The 21,316-nt window shown below is 38.8% G+C and overlaps 1 protein-coding gene across 3 annotated transcripts in view; it reads right to left on the bottom strand.

The window, feature by feature from the left end:
• Positions 1 to 21,316, bottom strand: part of CAP2 (cyclase associated actin cytoskeleton regulatory protein 2) — a 67,491-nt gene that overhangs the window by 32,351 nt on the left and 13,824 nt on the right. For all 3 annotated transcript variants that reach the window (XM_030445277.1, XM_030445276.1, XM_030445275.1), the window contains 2 exons: positions 18,749 to 18,849; positions 2,493 to 2,570 (listed from right to left, as the gene is read on the bottom strand). In XM_030445277.1, coding sequence (XP_030301137.1) covers positions 2,493 to 2,570; positions 18,749 to 18,849 — 179 coding nt within the window. The remainder of the gene's footprint in view (positions 1 to 2,492; positions 2,571 to 18,748; positions 18,850 to 21,316) is intronic.

Raw genomic sequence — 21,316 nt, 5'->3', positions numbered from 1 at the left:
GTTTTTTCAAAATGGTTAACCAATGTGGCTTTACAAGAAGACTTTGCCCACCTCCCATGACAGAGATATAAAAAATCTAGTGCTTTTTTATTTGTTGCTTTTCCTAATCACAGAGTTATTGAGGCTGGAAAAGACCTCTGAGATCATCAAGTCCAGCTTATGACCTAACACCACCACAGTGGCCATACCGTGGCACTAAGTGCCACATCCAGCCCTTCCTTAGACACCTCCAGGGATGCTGACTCAACCACTTCCCTGGGCAGTCCAATTCCAATCCATGATCACCTTCTCCATGAGGAAGTGCTTCCTGATATCCAATCTAAACCTCCCCTGGTGCAGCTTCAGGCTGCCCTCTCCTGCCTGGGAGAAGAGCCCGAACCCCCCCTGACTGCAGCCTCCCTTCAGGCAGCTGTGGAGGGTGAGAAGGTCCCCCCTGTGTCTCCTCTCCTCCAGGCCAAACAACCCCAGCTCCCTCAGCCTCTCCTTGTAAGACTCTCCCCTCAGTCCCCTCACAGCCTTGGTGCTCTCTTCTGGATCCACTCCAGCACCTCAAGCTCCTTCTTGAAGTGAGGGGCTCAGAACTGGACTCAGTACTTGAGGTGAGGCCTCATCAGTGCTGAGCAGACAGAGAGAGAATTCCAGCCCTGGTCCTGTTGGCCACATTATTCCTGATACAAGCCAGGATGCCATCAGCCTTCCGGGCTACCTGGGCACACTGCTGGCTCATGTTCAATCGATAGTGGACCAGCACTCCCAGCTCCCTCTCTGCTGGGATGCTCTCCAGCCTCTCTTCTCCCAGTCTGATTGGGCCAAAGTCTGGGACCCTGTACTTGGTCCTGTTGAACCTCACACTGTTGGCCTTGGCCCATCGATCTAGCCTGTTCAGGTCCCTCTGCAGCATCTTCCTGTCCTCTGGCAGATCAACACTCCCACCCAGTCTGGTGTCATCTGAAAATTTACCAAGGGCAGGCTCGATCCCCTCATCCATGTCAGCAATAAAGATGCTCAGTAGGACTGGGCCCAGTACTGATCTCTAATGGTTCTGTAACTGTCATTCTAGATTGCTAAAGAATCTCTTTTTACGTTTCTTCTTTTTGTTCCTTCCCCTTGATTTTATTGCCATTTTTAAAATGGAAGGTTTCTAAACTTCACAGCTGAAAAAAATCTCAAAGCCTTGACTTGAGGTCCAAAAGCTGTGAAGGTAAAAGTATAGAGAAGCCATGGTCATTCTCACTTGAAAAGCTGAGCAAACAACACTGATAGAACATGAGCACAGGAGGCCCAACAATGAGCCAGAGCTTTTACTCTTACCAAACCTGGGACAATACCAACACTTAAGAACATTGCATTACCTTATAGGCCATCAGAAAATGCTCACTGGGGAATACTTATGAGCATGAAGAGTTTGTGGGCCACTGGATGCAACAGTATTCACAGCCAATATAAATGACTGCTTGAGGCCTGTACCCATGGGAATTTTCCCTGTTCTCTGACAATCATGACCCACTTTTATTCTTTTGAGATCAGGGACAGCTGGAAAAACAGCTGATCCCTTCGTGCTTGGAACTCTACAAAGTCTTGCTTGGAATATCTGTACTTTTTTTTTCTTCTTGAATATCTTTGCCAATAAAATGTACTAATTAGAAAAACTTTTAATTTGTGCATCTAAAAACAATAGTGACAGCAACATTTCAATAATTTATGCTAGTTCAGAGACTAGAAAATATGGAGCTTCGTGAACTATGGAACAGGGAGCTAGTGGAAGAAAACAGGACTGAAGGCCACTGAGAGGCTGTGAAAGTGAGATCTTCATTCTTTGCACATCTCAAGAAGGAAGGTTCAAGGATGGTCCCACAGAAGGCAACATGATAGCTATTCCCAAGAATGACAGTGTGCTATTGCCCCAAACCTTGTACTCTCTAGAAACTACAAATAGGATTCATAACAACTCCACAGCTTCCCTAAGCTTTCTAGTTGTGAAGGGTGGATTTAAAGAGTTGCCACTAACATCAACTTGATATAAATTGTCTTTCTCATTTCCTTGACAAGATGCTTTGCCTTCCTGACGGCACTGGCCTAACCCGAATCTCTACTTGGTGAATAATGAGTCAATGGCCAGGATTGATTTTTCTCTCATTAACTTACACTATAATTTCAAAGTCTGTCATACAGCACCCCTGATGGGCTAGCAAAAACCCATTCCATGGCACTTCCAGCTTCCAGAGAAACACTGATCCCACTTAGAACTGTAATGTGGAGACCTCTTCTGGTTTCTTCAATCATCTTATATATATTGGTACAGAAAAAGTTCCTAACTTTTAACCATGGCTTTCTGATTATTACAGCACCTTACTAATAAAACGAACAGTAAGCCTCTAAGTGCACTATATAAATAAAGTAACAAATAAAAAGGAAAAGCAGGGATTGATAACAAGGGGGAACACTGTCTTTTTAATACACTGCCTCTTGAAACTGTAGGTCACTTTTCTTACCTCTTGAGGCTCTTGACATTGAGATGCCAGCACCAGGAAAGATCTCTGTGCTTGGAAAGCAGCACGTACCATTTCTGCCTGTAAGAAAAAGAAGAATATAAATTAAACCTTAGCCTGTAACCTCCAATATTTCTTCTTGGCAGCTCGAAGTCAAGTATGACAGCTCAAATCTTGCTGTTTCTTGTTGTTTTCTAAATCACAGAGATGCTGACAGGAAGAAAGCTAGTGCACTACATATTTAGCTGTAAATTTTTTTGAAATCTCAGATTAGGTTTCCTGTCTTCTTCAGCTAGGAAAAAAATTGAGTTGATATGCAGTTTTTTGGTTACTGTTTATAAGATTAGTCACAGGAGGATTGGAATTCAGTATTTCAGAGAATGTTTAGGCATTTTAATGGTGACATTTATACTCAAGTGCATGATAACAACTTATTACCACTGAGAATGACAACCTACAAGCTTTCTATTTGACCACAACTTAGGCTGTAATGATGTTTAAGAACTGAGCTTTAGATATTTGCTGAGGGTTATTCCTTGTCTTTCCCCTGAGAGCAGACCCTTAAATTGATGGCTGTGAGAGATGGTGGCTGAAGATTCTTTGGCAGCTTTCCCCCATAGAGCTCTAGAATTTAGGTTAAAGCTGCATCTGACAGCATGGATATCCACTGTGTGGATGGGAGGTATATTTCTACGCTCCCCTGTGTTCCATATTGTTCCAACTTTTGGTCTTTTTTGGTTTTTTTTTGAACTCTACACATTTTCTGTACATTATGAATGATGTGATTGGAATCTAATCACTATGTCAGTGACACCTATACTACATTCAAGTGGATGAGTAGTGACTAAGAGAAAGCAACACTGGTACAGAAAAGAACTACTAATAGTCAATGTATATTGCTAAATGAAAACCAAACCAAGCTAAATGCTGTTACATTACTCAAATATGAATAAGGACATTTATAATCACTTTGTGAAAGGCTGGGGAAGCTCATGTTCTTTTTCCTTTTTCTTCAGTCTAAAAAGAAACCCAGGAAATTTTATATACAGGCCTATGTGGATGCAACTTAAAATACGTGGAAGTAGGGAAATCTGAAACTGTAGCAAAGTAAAACAGCATAAATAAAACTTAATCTGTTAGGAGGAAAATTACTGTAAGGAAGATGGTAAAAGAGGCAGTATTTGGGGAGAAGGGGATATTATGGTCTGACAGGCTGAGATTTGGAAGAGGGTAATCACCTCTATAAATAGATAAAGAAATAAATAATAAGGGAAACAATGTGAGCACAGGAGACAAATTTTTCAGACACAGACATAATGAATAATAGCACGGTTTAGATATTCGCAGACTTTTCAGAAGACTGACTTTTCAGTACAGAAATTCAAAAAACAACCAAATGTATGTTATTTTAAGCTTAGGGTTTTTGTGTGATGGGGATTTCACAGAACAGCTGACCAAAAACTAATGTACTAGGAAGAAGTTATTATGAATAGTTTTAGATTCTTTTTAAATTGCAAGAGGGACAAAATAAATCTATAGCTAAGGGTTGGTATTTTAGACTGGCATACTTTTAGAAAATGGAAATATTAGTGAATGAAGATGAGTGGCTGGAGGAACTTAATGATTTGAATGCAGGAAAGGATGTATTTACGTCAAGAACGGAAATAATCTATGCATGCTGAGTAGGAGGGACAAACTACAGGAAAGGGCTAGAGTCTCTGAATGAACAAATAACTAAAAAAAGACACTTGAGACAGGTACAACACACCCAAAGAGTCAGAAGAGGCCTTGGATTATCAAGGATGACTTTTTTCAGGCAGCATAAATACAGAAGCAAATGAATGATGGATAAAGGCCTTGTCAAACTGTGTATTACACAGGGAAGTAAATAAAAGGTATATTTTTTCCCGCTACTGGAATAATAAAGAAATAAAGTGATTAAGTGAAGCCACAGCAGTGACTAGAAGGGTAAGTTGGGCATACCTACAATATTCTTGATCTACAGTTTACCTGTTCTTGAATAAATACTTTTCCCCAGTTTCAAGGAAGTTGATGTACAGGAAGATATTGAAAGGACAGCTAAGAAGAAAGATGATCAAATCAATGGGAATTACATAATTTGAAAGGGAAGTCAAATATATGTAGCTTAGTGTGACAAAGTCATTGGGTTAATATTATTTTTTGAGTACTGGAGACCCTGGCAGATGGAAGCACAGGTAGAAAAGATTTTAAACATGTATCATTTGGAGATAGTACTAGATGACAGAAGCATGTAATAATGGATCGTGTGAATACGCCCAAGAAGAGGGCACTCATCACTTCAGAAGTGTAAGGCAACTTTGTTGGGATAGGGAATATGAATAGGATAAAATCTAGCATTCCTTCCCCCTTACCCCTTTAAATAAATGCATTATTTTTGGTGTAAACATGGAACTGATTAATTTGAAATGCTGAAGACTGGAAAATGCAAGTATAAATGAAGACAGGAAGGAAGCTTTGTGCGAAAAAGCTTATCAAGTTCTATAATGGATGTGGCAAAATATATTTAGTAGAGCTACACAAGTGTTAGTACCATTGGAGAGGACGTCCTCTGGAATTCTGTGTAAAGCAGTAGTCATCTGTGTTAAATAAAGATGAGCATAAATCAGAACTGATGCACAGAAAACCTATTTTAGAGCAACGAGTAGCTGTCATGCAAAGACAAATTGTTTTAGAGTTCCACTTGTTTTGCTTAGCAACACAAGGGCTGAGGAATACGATGATGTTCTTATATGGAATGTAAAGAACAGAAAAAGAATAAAATGGAAAGGTTGGCACGTGATCACTGGTCTGTAAACTGGGTCATGTGTGATCATAGCCTCAAATTTAAAATAAGATTTCTGTCTATCCAAAAACTGAAGTTCAGAAGGCATCCTACAAATTCCTACAAAGAACTACAGTATTTTAAGTCAGAGGCAATCAAACAGATCATAAAACATGAGCAAAGTGCTCTTAGATATAGAAAATTGTTTTGTGTATTCTTGAGCAAACACAGAGCTGGTAGTATCAATTAGGTTTGAAAAATATGTCTGTTTGGTGCTTTGTTTACACTGCATTAAATCCATGCTCTTGGCTTCTCACTGGTCACTCATGGAGGCTCAGGAAAATGTTTTTCTCCTTTCAGAGAAGAAAATTACACCTGGTTTCTTCTATGATTTTTCACCTCTTTCTTCTGAAGCACTGGAATTTGGTCAGAGCTGGAGACAGACTGTCAGATGATGTACACTGACGTTCCTAAAAGACTGACATTCTTTGAGTATGCTTCATACATGTGTCTTGCTCATCTGACCAACATTAAAACTATTGTTGGATGTGGAATCAGGGTGTACTTCTCCAGACACGTATTACTCTTTTATATTTATTACACCTTCTCCTCTACTTCAGAGTGTGGCAAAAGCTACTTTCTCAAAATGTCTGGGAACTGTCTTTAGGAAATATACTGCTATTGAGAGCACCCAACCCATTGGCAACACTCTTTCAGTTACCTCTGGTGCTTTAAAAGCGTGGGGTTTTTAAATTTTCTTATTATACTGGATTTATTATAGGATGTTGGAAATGTTCGGTGGTCAGTGGACTAAATACTGATTGCAAGGCTTATGCTGTATGCCCAAAATTTATCCAGCCCTATGAGCTTATAGTTGTGTAAGGATCAGAGCACTCGCATTTCTCACCTTTGAGTTTTCATCTTAATCAAAAGGATCATGCTGACACAGATTTTGCATTTTACAGGCAGAATTTTATAAGACTTCTGCCACTGTTACTTACTTCTTTCTCCAATGGCATTAAAAATGGCTGAGCTTTACTGTTTCAAAGCAGGTGGTACTTCTTTCAATGCATCCCATCAAAGTAATAGAAAAGCTTCTTCTCATTAAGAATGTATTAGTTCAGTCTATCACCATTCCAGTTCTTTCTTGTAGTCTTTGAAATGTGACACTTCACTGCTACCTCCTTCTATTTAGCAGACAGGCTGTGTAACTAAGCAGACAGGACTATTTTTTATAGGGAGGCGATACTTTCATTAGACCCCCGTATCCAGGGAAGACTAATGAGTGAAAATGGACTGAGGGGGATTTTTCTCAACAATTTGTGCAGCTCAGACAAAAGATTGCCACAGAACAAATCAGCTGAAAGTCTTTCAGTTATAATGAATGACAGTAATGAAGCCTGAGTATCAAAAATGCATGGGAAACATGAGCAAATTTATCAGAGTAGACTAGACCACAAATTTGCACACATCTATCCGCATGTAGAAATGGGCTCATTTTGCAGCAACAGATAATTGACATCTAAAATGTCTGGGTAATCCTTTTGGCATTCCTGGGACTATGCGTGGGCAGAGTAACAATCAGACAGATTCCTCAGCTGAGGTGACATTTTGAAAGAAACAAGTTCCTCAGAGCATTTCCTACCTTGCTTTGAGCAGTTTGCACTAGAGGCTGAAGGAGACACCTGTGACTGTGGACCCGAATGCCAGGACAGTGGCATTCTATTCACCCATCTCAGTTCCCCCCAAAATGTGGGGAATAAGGTGTCTTAATTCTTTACCTCAGGTGTGTTTGATAGCTGACTTAGGTGACTGGTATGGGTGGAAGAGTCAGAGAGTGACACTATGCAATATCAACCTAAATCTATGCCTGTTGAAACCTATGGCTATAGTGAGTGACACCTCTGTCACCATGGCAGTAACTGCATAGGCAGAGCTCTGTGCACTTAGGCTGGCAGAAGTTAATCAAGGAATCATACACAGAAAACATCTTTTTAACAGCAAGTGGTTTAACCTTCCCTGGCACAATACAATCCCAACAATTTTGATGTTTCCTAGAAGCCACTGCTTGAAAAATTGCTAGAGGCTCAGTGAGAGATGTCTCATGACCTGCTTGAAGTAGTCTGAGTATTTATTCCCCCTCTATTTGCACTGTTTCAAACTGAGTAGACATAGATCCACTGAACCTGAAGCTTAAACTAGCAGTTTGCTTTGGCAAAAATCTGTTCTTTAGAGCAGATGTGACTTTAGGATATGCCTCTTTCTCATCTTAAATGTTTTAGTCAATCTAATCTGTCAATCACTCTGGTAATAAAAATATTATTTATGTGTCAACAGTTTGGCAACCTACAAGAATAAGCAGGTACACAAATTCCTATATCAAGTTACAAGTAAATTCAGTTTTTTGAAAAAAACCCAAACTAAAACCTAAAGAGAAGTAAGAGAAACAAACATAATTTCTTAATGAAATTTAGTCAAGAAAATTACCCTGTTGATCTTAAAATATCAAGTTTGTCAAATGCTATTATATTCAATGACATTTTCATAGAGTCATAGCATTGAAAAGCTTAATGTAGTGAATCAGAATTCACTAGGCTTCTGTTGTTGGACAATAATACACATCATATATACACTGTATATAAATACATTCTAACATAATTTGCAAATCAAAATAAACACCTATATCCAGTTTGGATTTCTAAAATATGCCTAATGACTTTATTCTGAACAAAATAGGGAAGAGGACATAAAGGAAAAGAACTGGGATTTTGTGGCCCAGAGTTGTAATCATAGTCTCTGCAGAAATAATTCCAGGTCCTTTGGGTCTAGCAAAAGACATAATGACTGATAGCAAATGTCAACTACAGAAGGAGCTCTCTGTTATAAGCAAAGACCTCAGTCTTTCTTTAAAAAGGATGGTACTACCAGGGGAAGAGAAACAGTCTGTCTTTTGCAGTCTTCTCTCAAGAACCTCTTCAATGTGGAATGGCAAAGTGGCTGGTGGCTCGAAGGGAGAACCAAAAAATGAAAAAAGAATGGAGTCTCGTTTAAGGATGGGCCTGCCACAGAAACTATCCAGACCAGCTGAAGACACAGTATTAATTTTGTACAGGTAATTGGCTGACAGATTTTTTTAAAACTGGGACAAATACTGAAGAGTCAGTGGAAGTTATCCAGAGTACTTCTTATACTGGAAAAAGAGGAATGAGAAAAATGTCACCTTTCTCCTACTGGCCCATACAGAAAACAGGTCTGAAATTCTAGTCAAAATTGAAGTCAATGGGGGATTTGCCATCATTGATTTTGATGTAGCCAGACACCACTCCAGATATTTTCTTTTCTATTTTCAGATACATTTGACTACCACCAATCAGCTGTCCTCTATTAAGAGTTGGTTGGGTTTTTTTTTATTTTTTGTCAGTGTTTTTCAGCTTCCATGGCTATATTAGGGAATTTCTGCTAAAATTTCTCAGCATTGTTACTTGCTGTCCAGTACCAATCTAAGGTTAGATCAGTGCTGGTCTCTCTAGCTGTTTATATTTTCCAGTACATTAAATACTGTGTGATGTAACTGTGCACAATGCTATCCAGTATTACTTAACTGTTGTGTCAGAACAGCATTTGTGTCTACGTTCATTAAGTTTACCTTTTAGTAAGCTTAACTATGACTTAAACCACTCAGTGCTCTTACCTCTGGTGGAGCTCAAACCATATTGGTCTTAAAGATCTTTCAGTGCTGATGATAATATTGTTTGGGGTAAATCATTGCTGCCATTTTATTTCTCTGTATAAAATATGAACTGTACGGATCTACTGTACAGGGGAATTTTGAAGGGACATTTAAAGCCATGATAGTTGCTTTTATATTGATAACAAAATTATTGCCTTGTTTGAAGAACACAGGTTCTGCATCCCTTGCACCAATAAGATTTGCCCCAGTGTTCCAGAATTTCCTCTGAGCTCCCCCACTTTTGAGTCACATGAGCTGATCTGGCTGATCAGGGACTCAAGGGACTCTTAACTTTGCCACGTAAATACTGTTTAAATGTCAGCCTTCTAAAATAATTTATTATTAATCTTGGTAGCAGAAACAGTTTTTTTGTTCAATTGTCACTGTTTCAAACAGATACAAATATTTGGCTGGAGGGCCATTGTGGCTACTGATTATTGCCAAGTGAAGCAGTAGGAGGTCATATTCTCCCCAAACATCTCAATAACATCCACCAAAGAAAAGCAAGCCGAGACCAAAGCTCTTCACTAGCTGATGCAGCTCAGGCTGGTTTTTTGTCTTCCAGATTCTTTATAAATCTCTTCTGCAACAGGCAAAAGTCTGAAACTCTCTGGACCTCTGTTCGTGTCAAATATTAAATGGAAGTTCCAAAAATAGATATAGTGTATTGTTAGTTTGGGATTCCAGAAGGTTCAGCATAGAAAGATACTGAGAATTGTGTGCAAAAATAGTCCACACATCACTGAAGCTGTGGTTTATCTACAGACTAAAGCTTTTGTTTGCTTGTTTTTAGTACCTTTCTTTTCTGAACAGTTTTGAAAATGTTCAAAAGTTCAAGTATACTATTTATCAGAGCAGACTGCTGTCTTTTCTGCAAAAGAGTTTGTCATCTGCTGGATATTTCAAAGCCATCTCGCTGTAAAACATACAATCTTGAATCTGCATTTAAAGGAATCCACAGCAGTAGCAATAAAAGGTCTTACTGGCACATTGCAGTACCCCAGTACTCCTGAGGTGAGAGGCCAACACTATAAAAGAAAGACAAATTAGAAAAGGATTCAGTTTTCCTGGGGAAATTAATTTAACTAATGATGTTATGGGAATATTCTTTATATCACATGTCAAATGTTATCCCATGACCAATTTGTAATTTAAAAAAAAAATTGTATTAGGGAGACTAGGTATAAAGCACCCCAACAGACATCTTTGGAAGTTAGCTACAATTTCCCTCAGGGAGCTCTTTTTGCTCTTCACCCTTACTAACCTGCAAAGGCAAGCAGGTTTCTCAAGGAGAGATGGAAAAGCAAACCCAGCTCATCTCAGGATTTTATTAAAGAGTAGAAAATGCTGTACATAAGTTTCACCACTTCCAAAGCTTCTAGGTGCTGCTATTACTTGGAGCTACATTTTGTTACTCTGGAAGCATGCAATAATTCTTTATGTAAGTAAGAACCACACACAATGTAGTGAATAGATGAAGTCCAAACTTCTGCTATTATCAAGATCAACCCTTTTTAAAATTCAGGTTACTTTTTTTTTCTTTTTTCTCCATGGACATCTGAGTTCAGAATTCTTTGGAGAGCCTGGTTGACTGTGTCGAGGAATTATTTGTGGAGAGACATCGTTTCCCTGAGGAAAGGCAAACCTACATTTCCTACATGGAACAGACACTGTGAACCAGCACATCAGACAACCACAGAGATCTCAGGGACTTGGAGGTCTCACTGGCATCTGTACAAACATGCTTTTGCCTCCACTGGCTGCAGACACTCTCTGAGAGGCCCTGCTGGCCCTTGAGGTCTGCTGCTTAGCACTCCCACTCTGTATACCTCACTACTCCCGCAGCAGCACTTCTTAGTGAAGGTACAAACACTTGATGGGGAGATTTCAGAAAAGGCTTTAGGATTTCACAGGCTTTAGGATGTCATTCATGTGTCCCTGGTTTAACAAATACCAGCTCTATGAACTTCAGATGCTATGGCAGTAAATTACTGTTAAAGCACTCGTTGAAGTATGGTGCCAGGTGTTCACTGGGCACCCTACTGAGGAGCTGATTCCTTGGCTTTCTGTGTCTGACAAATGCCAAATTCCCTGAAATAAAAGTCTGGACCACTAATTTCTGAAAAACTGCGGTGTCTTTAGAGAGAGAGCTTGGGTAAATACATTCTTGGGTTTAAATGGCCTTGCACACACTTCAGGCCAACCACTGACATTGCCCACCTCATTCTGCAGTAGCGCTCACTGAGCTCCTTGAAAGCAACTCAAAGGCTGAATGTTCCAGGATCTGTCACCTTGTAACTTCACTTCCACTTTCATTACCTTAGAAGAATCCCAGAGCCCAATCAAAATGTGCTAACATGGAAGGAAGTTCAAAGCTTAAAGTTGATATATGTATGTATGAAGATAATTAAGGTTTCTTCTTACCTGAACCATGCTTTCCTGTTCAGAACTGCTAAGTTCCAAGACCCCACATTTACTTGGAGAGGAGGCCCCAGCCCCTCTCAAAGGCAAGGTAGTTATCTACATGCAGAGGATGGCTGAAAAGCAGATTGGCCCTAAGGGGGTTTTTTAAACAGAGTATGTATTAAAACAACAGCCTCAAAGATCTATAGCAAGATCCTAAACCACTCTTTTTATTATAGCTCTGAGATTTAGAATAAAACATACAATTAAACTCACGGGAAAAAAAAAGCAGAATCACCACTGCTTTGCAGTTCATATTAATTATGAAAAGATGTAGTTCAATTTATGGATGTCAGTAGACTAAGAGAAGTTAGCAGTGACAGTGACAGGGATATCCTAATGGACTCTTCAATATTCAGATATCTGACCATATTGATTATACAATTCAAACTGAATAAAAAGAGGCAATATACACTTGTGACCACATTCTACCCTCATCACTCCTGACAGCACTTCCAGCTTATTTAAAACAACATTCAAACCGCACATTGGTTTCCCTTGTGGCTTAATTCTCATTATTCACTGAACTCCTTTTTACTAGAAACTGACTGAAGAGCCAGATTCTGAGCTCATTGTTTGTTTTTTTGCTGACTATAATGAACAGCTTTCTCAGTTTCCAAGCCCAGCATTTCTATACGCTCAAAACAGTTGCAAACACCAACTAGCAAAATAAAAGCAAGTCAGGGATGGAGAGGCAGGGTGCGTGAAAAGAGTGCACATGCTTTTGGGAAAGAATGAGACTGAAAATTAATAAAAGACTTGCTCATAGCCTGTAGCAACAAATGACATCAATGAAGCATGGGATACGTGTGTCCCAAAAAAGAAAAAATGAAAAAAAAATTAACATTAATGGATTTCTCAGCATGAAATAAATGCTACTTAAATACTGTTGCTACTGCAACATGAAAAATCATAATTCCTTGCAAGAGAAATAAGAACCATGGGCACAGATGCCAGCAAAGACAGTTTTCAGTCACATGAGGTTTATGCTGATGAGAAAAGCAGGGATACTGTCTCTTTGGTCCTCTGTCTTGGTTCTCCTAATGGATCAAAGTAGTTTAATTTGCCAGTAGTTCAGTGAAAATTACTGTTGTTAGAACCACAGACCTCACTGCTTGAAGGCCAAGTGGTTGAGATGACTGTCACCTATGTCCTCTCAATTCTGGACTGTTTTGAGTCAGAGAAAAAGGTCTGATACCAGTATCAAGGGTTCCTCACAGACCCTGGATCTGTGCCTACTCTGTGTCTCCAATCTGCCCTCTAAGTTTCTCCCTGGCTCCCACTGGCAAGAATCCCGTGCCATGACTTTGCAGCAGTCTCACTGAGATCCTCTGACACTACGTTTGAGGCTGCAAGTGCAGCTGGTCCACACACTAAAGCTACCCATCATTTAGCTAATTTTATCACCTTATTTCTATCACCTTATGATTTTTGCTTTGGCTGATAAAGAGGTTTTCAACCTGTGAGACACATATGTCTTTAGGCTAATACACTGCTTCTCCTGAAAAACCACAAAGAAAAACAAGTTTCTTGTCAGTAACTAGAATTTGCTCTTAAAGGGCTTTTTTAGAGTCATAATATAATGGAATCATTAAGGTTGGAAAAGACCACGAAGACCATCAAGTCTGAGTATAGCAAAATTAGCATGGGTTAGAGCATATGATCAGTTCTGATTTAGACTTCAAATGGCTAAAAATATAATGTATGCCTTGATTAATTGCTCCAATCATTAATAAAATAATTGGTAAAACATGGATCTTAAATCTAGTCTGAACAATGGATATTGTTTTGAATTAATCTATTCAGTTAAAAAGCCCTGCATAACTAGAATTTTTTTCATACAAGCAAGTTATCTTTTAACATTTTCATGGGCAAGCATGATTTAGTTTTCTTTGGTTTCCTGTTGCATATAAGGTTTCCCATTAAAAGAATTTTGATACCTTTTTCCTGGCATCCTCTGGAGATCAGAAAATCTCACAGTACAGATATAATCACTGCTTTTTAGGGGGCAGTTTTAGACCTTTACCCTAAATATGGCCCTTGATCAACTGTACAACTTTGAAATCAGCATAGCAACTTCTGGGTTTAGTCAGGAACTACTCCATATGCAAAGAAGCCCCATGAAAACAGGTTATGAAGAACTGTTGACAGCCTAGACTGTTTTGTTTCTGATTTCTTGTGTTCCTGACTAAGGGAATACCACATGGAACATACTCATTACATATTCCCACCACTACCACCTTAAATTTACAGATGCATGTTTTTTGTGTAATGCACAAGTCAATGTTGTATTGGCCACCATGGCATGTTTTTTTTCAATTGAGTCTGTTCAACTTTTATCTCTTCCTTACCTTCTTAAATAATAAGAGCTGCAAGCAGTATTTACTGCAATGTTTATGAAAAGAAACCAACAGCTTGATCCATCTCCCATCAAAAGTAATGGAAAAACTCCCTCTCTTTCAGGGGGTGTTGTTCTGGACTTGCAATGGATTGGTTCTTCAAGCTCAGTCAGGAGCCTTTATTCCCAACCAGGTGTTTTATAGTCAGACAGCTTCAACCACCATTGCCCCAGACCAAATAAATCCTGCTTATTTTGAAAGTCATATCTATTCCTAGGCCACAAGTGAAGTTGTCCTTTGGAAAAGAAAAATCAAAAGTTGTAAAGCTCCTAAAAATGAAACTTCTGGATTAGCCACTTGGCTACATTGTGTATATTGCATTTCCATCTTTCTTATCCTATTAAACATTATTTATTGTTTATGTTATGAAGTACCTTGTAGTACAGGCTGAGAAATATAGATGAATTAGTACCACAGTATCAAGCCAAGGTAGCTTTTTCAGTTGATAGCAGTGCTGTTTTCTACACTACACTCTTTCATTCAGCAGAGTGCATTTTGTATGCTATAAAAAATGTTTGCCTTTGTATTCTTTTTTATGGACTCTCTTTTTTCCAGTCCTGTGATAGCTGCTTGATTTGGTGTTTATTTCATGTAGCAGAAAATACCTATCACAGAATGCAGCCTGACAGCAAGCTTCTCTTTGGATATGTTGACATCATCCTCCTCTCTGAGCTCTAATTCAACTTTCAACACAATGCCTAAAACAGCACAGCCTCTGGACACAAAGGATGAACATGAGAGTATACTTGTGCATTCTGTTGCCCTGTAAGCAAATTGCCTTGTTAATGAGGAATCAGTCAAATAATGGGCTCAATAGTCTGGGTTTAGATTAGGTAAGATAAAGTGCAAAAAAGTGTTGTTTGGTGTGTTGCAGACAGGAGCACATCCTGCTCAAAGTTCAGAGCCATGAAAGTCATTGACTAATTCTTCAACATCTCTGACAACAAAAGATGAGATACAGCTATATAACGTGTAAAAACCACGCTTTGATAAAAATGAGGAAGATAGGATTTTTTTAACTTCACTGACAGGCAGAAGTAGAGCTGCAGTTTGCAAAGTGCATATGTACCTCATGAACGATAACTCCAGCTTTTAGCTGTCTGCCTGGATTTACATGGACTATGCATGGAAGGAGAAGGGAATGCCATTGCTTTCATGTAATAGATAAAGAAAAGAAACTCCCTGGGTATATGCATATAAACCATGCTTATGGGGTGAATTCCCCTGCTTATGATGATAAAAAATCACTGCATGCACACAGAGAACTGCATATTTGGTAAGGTGCTGTGAATTGCTGCTTTGTGCTATCTTCTTCAAGTAGTCATACATGTAATGAACTGTTTTTGATTCTCTCTCGATAAGCAGCAAGCTAACCAACAGGCTTTTTTTATTTCTGAAGCTCCAAACCCACAATGTAGTTGGTTGTCTGTCTGAGCTCTGCTTTTCAGCATCTGGAAGTTGATGGAAGAGAGGAGGAAAAAGGTATCTATATTTTTGTAGTTTTGCTTTCCAAGCTTGGATGAGAGAAGAGGGAACAGAACTGAATCGCTCAAACAATCTGTCCTTTCAACTGGTGGGGTTGGGAGGTTAAAAGATTTTTACAAATTAACAATTAAAAAAGGCAAGTATTAGTTTATGTGTTTGACAGGAAGGCTGTAATTCTGCTCTGCTCTGTATTGCATAAAATACTGAAATATGGAAATTTTATGTTATCTGTCCTTCTCTTGCAGAACTAGTACATTCTCTTCTTATCATTCTGTCCCATCTGGTACATTATTCAAACTGAAGCCAAAGTATTCCACCATTTGAGATATCACATAAACAAAAACAATGTGAAGAAGCTCATAAAAAACAAATCACAAAAACCTATTTCTTGGCTTTCTAAAATCTTGTTTGCTTTGCTTTGACATCGCAAAGAGTGCATAAAACCTGCTTGACCAGCTTCATCACTGAGACACAACCTGAAAGCAGACTGTGTCTTCCACAGGCAGCTCTTTGTCATCCTCAGCCATGTCTTCTGTAGTCATGGACACATCTAGACAAAGTGATGGGACTTACGTCTCAGTGATCCAACAATCAGCCAGTGCTATCATATTTGCTGGGCATAAGAGAACTGCCTATGCTGTACACCCACAGTCTATTTTATACTGCTTTTGACTTTCCCTTATTCTGACAGAAGAATTCTTCAGTTCAGTGTTGGCACACATGGTGAATCAGCTTCAGGGCTGTTACAACCTGTAATAGTTGGTGACAGCCTCCAAGACACTGGTATGTCAGGCCAAAGACAGCTGTTTGGCAGCAGTCCTGGCCATACTCACTTGTTCACTGACTTCACCTGCTCTATAGTTATGATATGGGCAGCAGAAAGGCTTTTAATAAAATCAGTGCCTGTAGGGAACTTTATATTTCATAAAAATATCCATATTATTACCAGATTTTAAACAGACAAAACCAAAACCCTAGCCATTCTCTCTGTCTTCTAAAAAGCGGTTTCATTAATGCAGTTGACCTCAGAAATTCACTGCTGCATGTACTGTACTTTGAGGGAGAAATATGCTGCTCTCAAGATTGAGTCAAAGCAGAGCACTTCTTTGATAAAACTAATCTTTGTATAATCCATCGTGCTGCTGTGAGCAGAGCAGAGAAGCAGGAGCTAGCTATTCTATTTTTTATTTTGTTATCTTTCAATAGACTATTTAGAGTACAGCTGTACAGCATGCTGAAAAAATAGGAGGGGGCTCTCCAACAGATATTAGCTATAGCTGTATTCTTCCTTTCACCAAAAACACAAACCACACAATCTTTACAGCAATCAGCACAAAACACAACATGTCAAATCCCTCCTTTCTTTAGCATAATATGAAGTCTCTCTTTTTCTCATATTACCATTCTGGTCAGTCAGGTATGTGAGTTTTTTCAAGGCAACAGGTGTTTTTTGAAATAAAATACAACCTTCCCTTCAGCTCATTATGTAAAACAGACAGCAGCTGCAAGTATAATGCCAAGGACACATGGTCTATAAGACATCCAGAAGAAAAACACTCCTTGTTCCACTTGTTAAGGTAAAGCACAGATGTTGCTTCAGTGATAAGCATGAGCATAAGGCAACCACAGTCTGCTTCATGTTGTAAATTCAGCATCTAAGATTTCAGAATATTTAGGAGGCTGCAATCAGAATGACTGGTTTCTTTAGGTAAGGGAAAGACTTTTATGTCAAATCTCATAGTCCTAACAAATAATCCATATCACAGCTTGCATTACACTGTCATCAACAATATGCTGCGGACTATCCACAAACTTGGCAGATAAATTATTAACAATCTTTTATTTGTACTCGTTATGAGTATCAAATAGTGAAAAATGCATACATTAATACACTTACGGATTTAACCATTTACAGCTCCTGTATATTTACAAGGTTTTAGTAATTCAGAATGTTAAAAGCTATCTTTTACCTCTGTGTTGGTACTAAGGGTATTTCTGTGTCTCTCAGACCTAGCCTGCTGAGAAATCAACTGAAAAAATAATGGTGTCTCATGAAAATTGTGAACAGAGATAGAACCAATCCTTTCCAGGGAGCAATACTGGCTCAGTAAACTTGATAATTTACACTGTGTTTATTAAGTTTTCCCTAACTGCTTTTAAGGACAAATCCCACATATTGTAACCTATAATATAGCTGCTGAGGTGAAAAGTTTTTTTCAAATAAGAACGAAGTGCAGCATTTCCTTAGAAACACGGAGGTCCTCTAGAACTGCTTGATCTCCTTACTCCCTCCAGTTTTCTAGGCCTAACTAGGTCAGAAACCCCACCCTACCAACAACATATAGCACCACAGAGAAAAAACAGCTCACAGAACAATCCCAGGGCTCTTGCTCTGTGAGCAGACTGGTTACTTTGGCTATCCTGCAAAATACTCACACTGGCCTCGCCGCCTAAGGCCCAGTAGCTGTAGGACTACAGTGTTTTTCTAACTACAGTGTTTGTTATGTAGAGCAGCAGCTGCAGTGAATTTGGAAACATGCACATGGAGAAAGGCTGGATGGCATAATTCTACTATAAAAAGTCTTCAGATCCAGCCCAAACTGCTCCTGGCTCTTTACTGTAAGTTTTTTTTGCAAAATCTATATTGGCACAGTGTAGGTAAGACAAGTCCATCCTTTGCCATCCTAACACTGCCATCTCTAGAGAAGACAGGCTTAAAAAAGAGCAGGAAAGAAACAAGTTCTGATCACAGATATTACAAGGTTACAAAGTAATCTCATCATGAAAATCACTGCATAGTACTTCTTTGATGTGAGGTATGTAGTAAAAAATGATCATTTAAATGTCTGACATAACAATTTTTCAGTTGGCAATGTCTGACATAATAATTTTTTAGCTGGCTATGTGTTCCAAATGAATGACATGTAAGTAATAAAAAAAAATAATCAAACCAACAAAATCCTTACATTAATTGTAATGATGACACATGTGCCTAGATGACAACCACAAGAAGTTATCATTGCTTGAACCTAGCTATTGTTTGCTACTATTTGTTGACTCATGCTCTTAGTTGTGTTCCTGTCCTGCAAAGGGCTTACCACCCAACAGAACAATTCCAATATTTATGTATTTTGCATACTATGGTCTTCAACCCTTGGTGCTGTTGAAGGGGAGCATTCTCTTCTTACAAATCCATACAGCCTTTCACCCTTCCTGAACCAACCATTCCCAGTGTGTTACACCAGGTTATTACAAGACCTAATAATTCAGAATACTGTAATTAAGATTCTCTTCTACTCAGCAATCAAGACTGACCACACAAGACATTCCAAGACTTGTATGCTTATCTCGTGGGGACAAAATTTGAGTAAATACTCACATGTGTCTTCACATCACCTTCAAGGATCTTGCTGTACCTGAGAAACTCAGCAACACTTCCATTCAGCAGCCGATCAAAAGCTTCAACATATGGTGCTATGCCTATAGAAGAGCATTCCATTATAATGGGTTCATAAAGTACATCATGCATAGGACATTCCTTTGTAGCAGACAGAGGAGAAAAAACATAAAAAGAGGAAATTGCTGTAACTTAATGTCTGCTGTACTCATTCATTTTTTAAATCAGTAAAAAAATATGTACAATGATTTTTTTCCTAGCTAGAAAGAAAAAACCTTGCCCTTGGTAGAACTTGGCTAGGAACACAAAGATGATTTGCTCTGCACAGTATAGTGGAAAGCTTCTTTTGTCTTAAAATAACAGGTGCTAAAATAAAGATTTCTCAGCCCTTTAAAGGCCTAGTGGCCTGGTAAGCATAACTGTCTTAAAAAAATTCAGTGCTTGTACATATATTAAATACTATCCTCTAGGAAAAATCTCCATTGTACTGAACAAATATTTTTATACCACCCGCCCATTCCCTGAAGATCTTTGTATTGTTTGGTGGCTTTTAATAGCAAGCAATTCCAGTAAGATACAGTCCTAAGAATGGGTTGTCAGAGGATTTATGCATTGAGATGTAGCTTTGTAATCTCTTTATTTTGTTGTCTGACCTTGCAAAACTGTCACTGGATATTGAAAGCTCAAATGAACCCTCTATATGACACATCTCATTGACTGTACATTCTATCAGAGTAATAAAAATGGTATTTACTAGATGGTATACAGAGAAATTTCATGATGAAGTGGACAACCAGAAAATGCAGATGATGCTCAGTTTCTTATGCACCTGGCTTCTAAATGATTTTATGTGGTACCTTTTAAAACAGCAAGAGGTTTGGATGCTTTCCAGACCTCCCTTTACTCCGTGACATATCCTCATGTCTTGTCTATGCCTCAGAACCTTTGCCAGGTCCAGCATAAGCAACAAACATGTGAATTTATGGCATCTGTAGGATCTGAGAGACCAAAGTTAAAATTCTTCCCAGCCTATCTCCCTCATTAATGAAGCCTGAAGAATGCTCTGAAGAGGTACCAGGCTTTCCCCAGAGAGTCTGCTTTCACTTTTTGGCACTGTATGACAATTGTGTCCAAATTCATAACCTTGAAAGCCTCTTTATTCCACAAGAGTCATCTGACTCCTTGACAGAAAAAAAAAAAAAAAGAAGAAGAAAGGCTCTAGCAATTGGAGTTTGCAACAGCCTGTGTGGAAAAACAAAACAAAAAGTTGTTAGCTAGGCGGGATTTCAAGGCTCCTTTTGTTCTCTTTATGTCACTCACCTTTAATTCTGAGGAATTTCTGGGCTTTCTTCCATTCTAAGTGTTTATGTGTAAACCCCTCAAATGACCTAGTGTACAAAAGGTTGCAGTTGTGGTGATGCTTTCCAAAGTCCATTTATGTCCTTTGTCAAATTCTGTGCTTGTGTCCAAGAGAATCATTGTAACCTTCCACTTTGCAGCAGTTTTAAATAGTTCACCAAATGGCAATTGTACTATGCAAAACTAGAAAGCAACTCTGCTATTTTTTACCATTCAATACAGCTAACTCCCAGGAGTATTTACTAGAATTTGCTGTGAGCTGTGCAGAGCAACTAAATTATTTGTTTGCAATCCTGCCATTGTAATGCCATTTAGGAAAACAGTAAAGGTACAGTTCTACCATCCTCCTGATCATTTTGCTGTTTCTGAACAAGTATGAACTGAAAAGTCAAGGTTATTTTTTATAATAATTACAATAATTATGGAATGGTCTTACAGGGGAGAAGGTAATACTAGAAGAAAGCAATTTATCTCCATTTTCACTGGAGACTTTAAAAAGGTCACACTCTCAAATGTCAGTTTTTAAAGGAGAAAAAGAAGTAGAGATCAGTAAGACTGTCAGCTCTGCAGCTGCTGTGTGGGTTATGTGAATCTCTACAAAAGCACAGAGACACAGGCACACTGAATTAAGTTGGTGTCACTATGTGAGTACAGTTGCCCAAACTCAAGACAGGTACAGTCTTTCCTAACTGCATCATGAAATATTGATTCCCGAGTCTCCCGAGTCTCAACCTGTAGACATGGGACAAGCTACCATGTGTGGGAGAATCAGTGGACAACACGCAGATTAATATAATCAAAGTATTGCCCTTTATTGAGAGTAGAAAGTAACCCTTTTATACACAGTCAGGCTGATAACATAAGCATATTGCTGATTGGTACAACACATTCTTCATATGCCGCAGTGCACTATCTAACTGGTTAAATGCAACTGTTCATGTGCTGTCTATGTGATGCTTTCCCATCCTGTTATTCTTCTTTTCTGCTGCCAGCTCCCTTATCTTTTGCCCATAGCTGATCTTTCAGTAACCTTGCAGCTGGGTCTCAAGGCCCTTAGCTCACTCTGGCTAATGCTTAATAGTCATGATTGCTCACATGCCTGTTTTCTTCCAAAAACTTTCCCAACAACCATGTGCCCCATGATGATGCTCATCTCAGCTTCTTACAGCAGTCTCCTAGTGGATTTGTTTT

The sequence above is a fragment of the Calypte anna genome, chromosome 2 (assembly GCF_003957555.1).
Source record: "Calypte anna isolate BGI_N300 chromosome 2, bCalAnn1_v1.p, whole genome shotgun sequence".
Taxonomy (NCBI): domain Eukaryota; kingdom Metazoa; phylum Chordata; class Aves; order Apodiformes; family Trochilidae; genus Calypte; species Calypte anna.
Note: the sequence above shows the minus strand (reverse complement) of the source record. Positions and strands in the feature narration are given on the sequence as shown.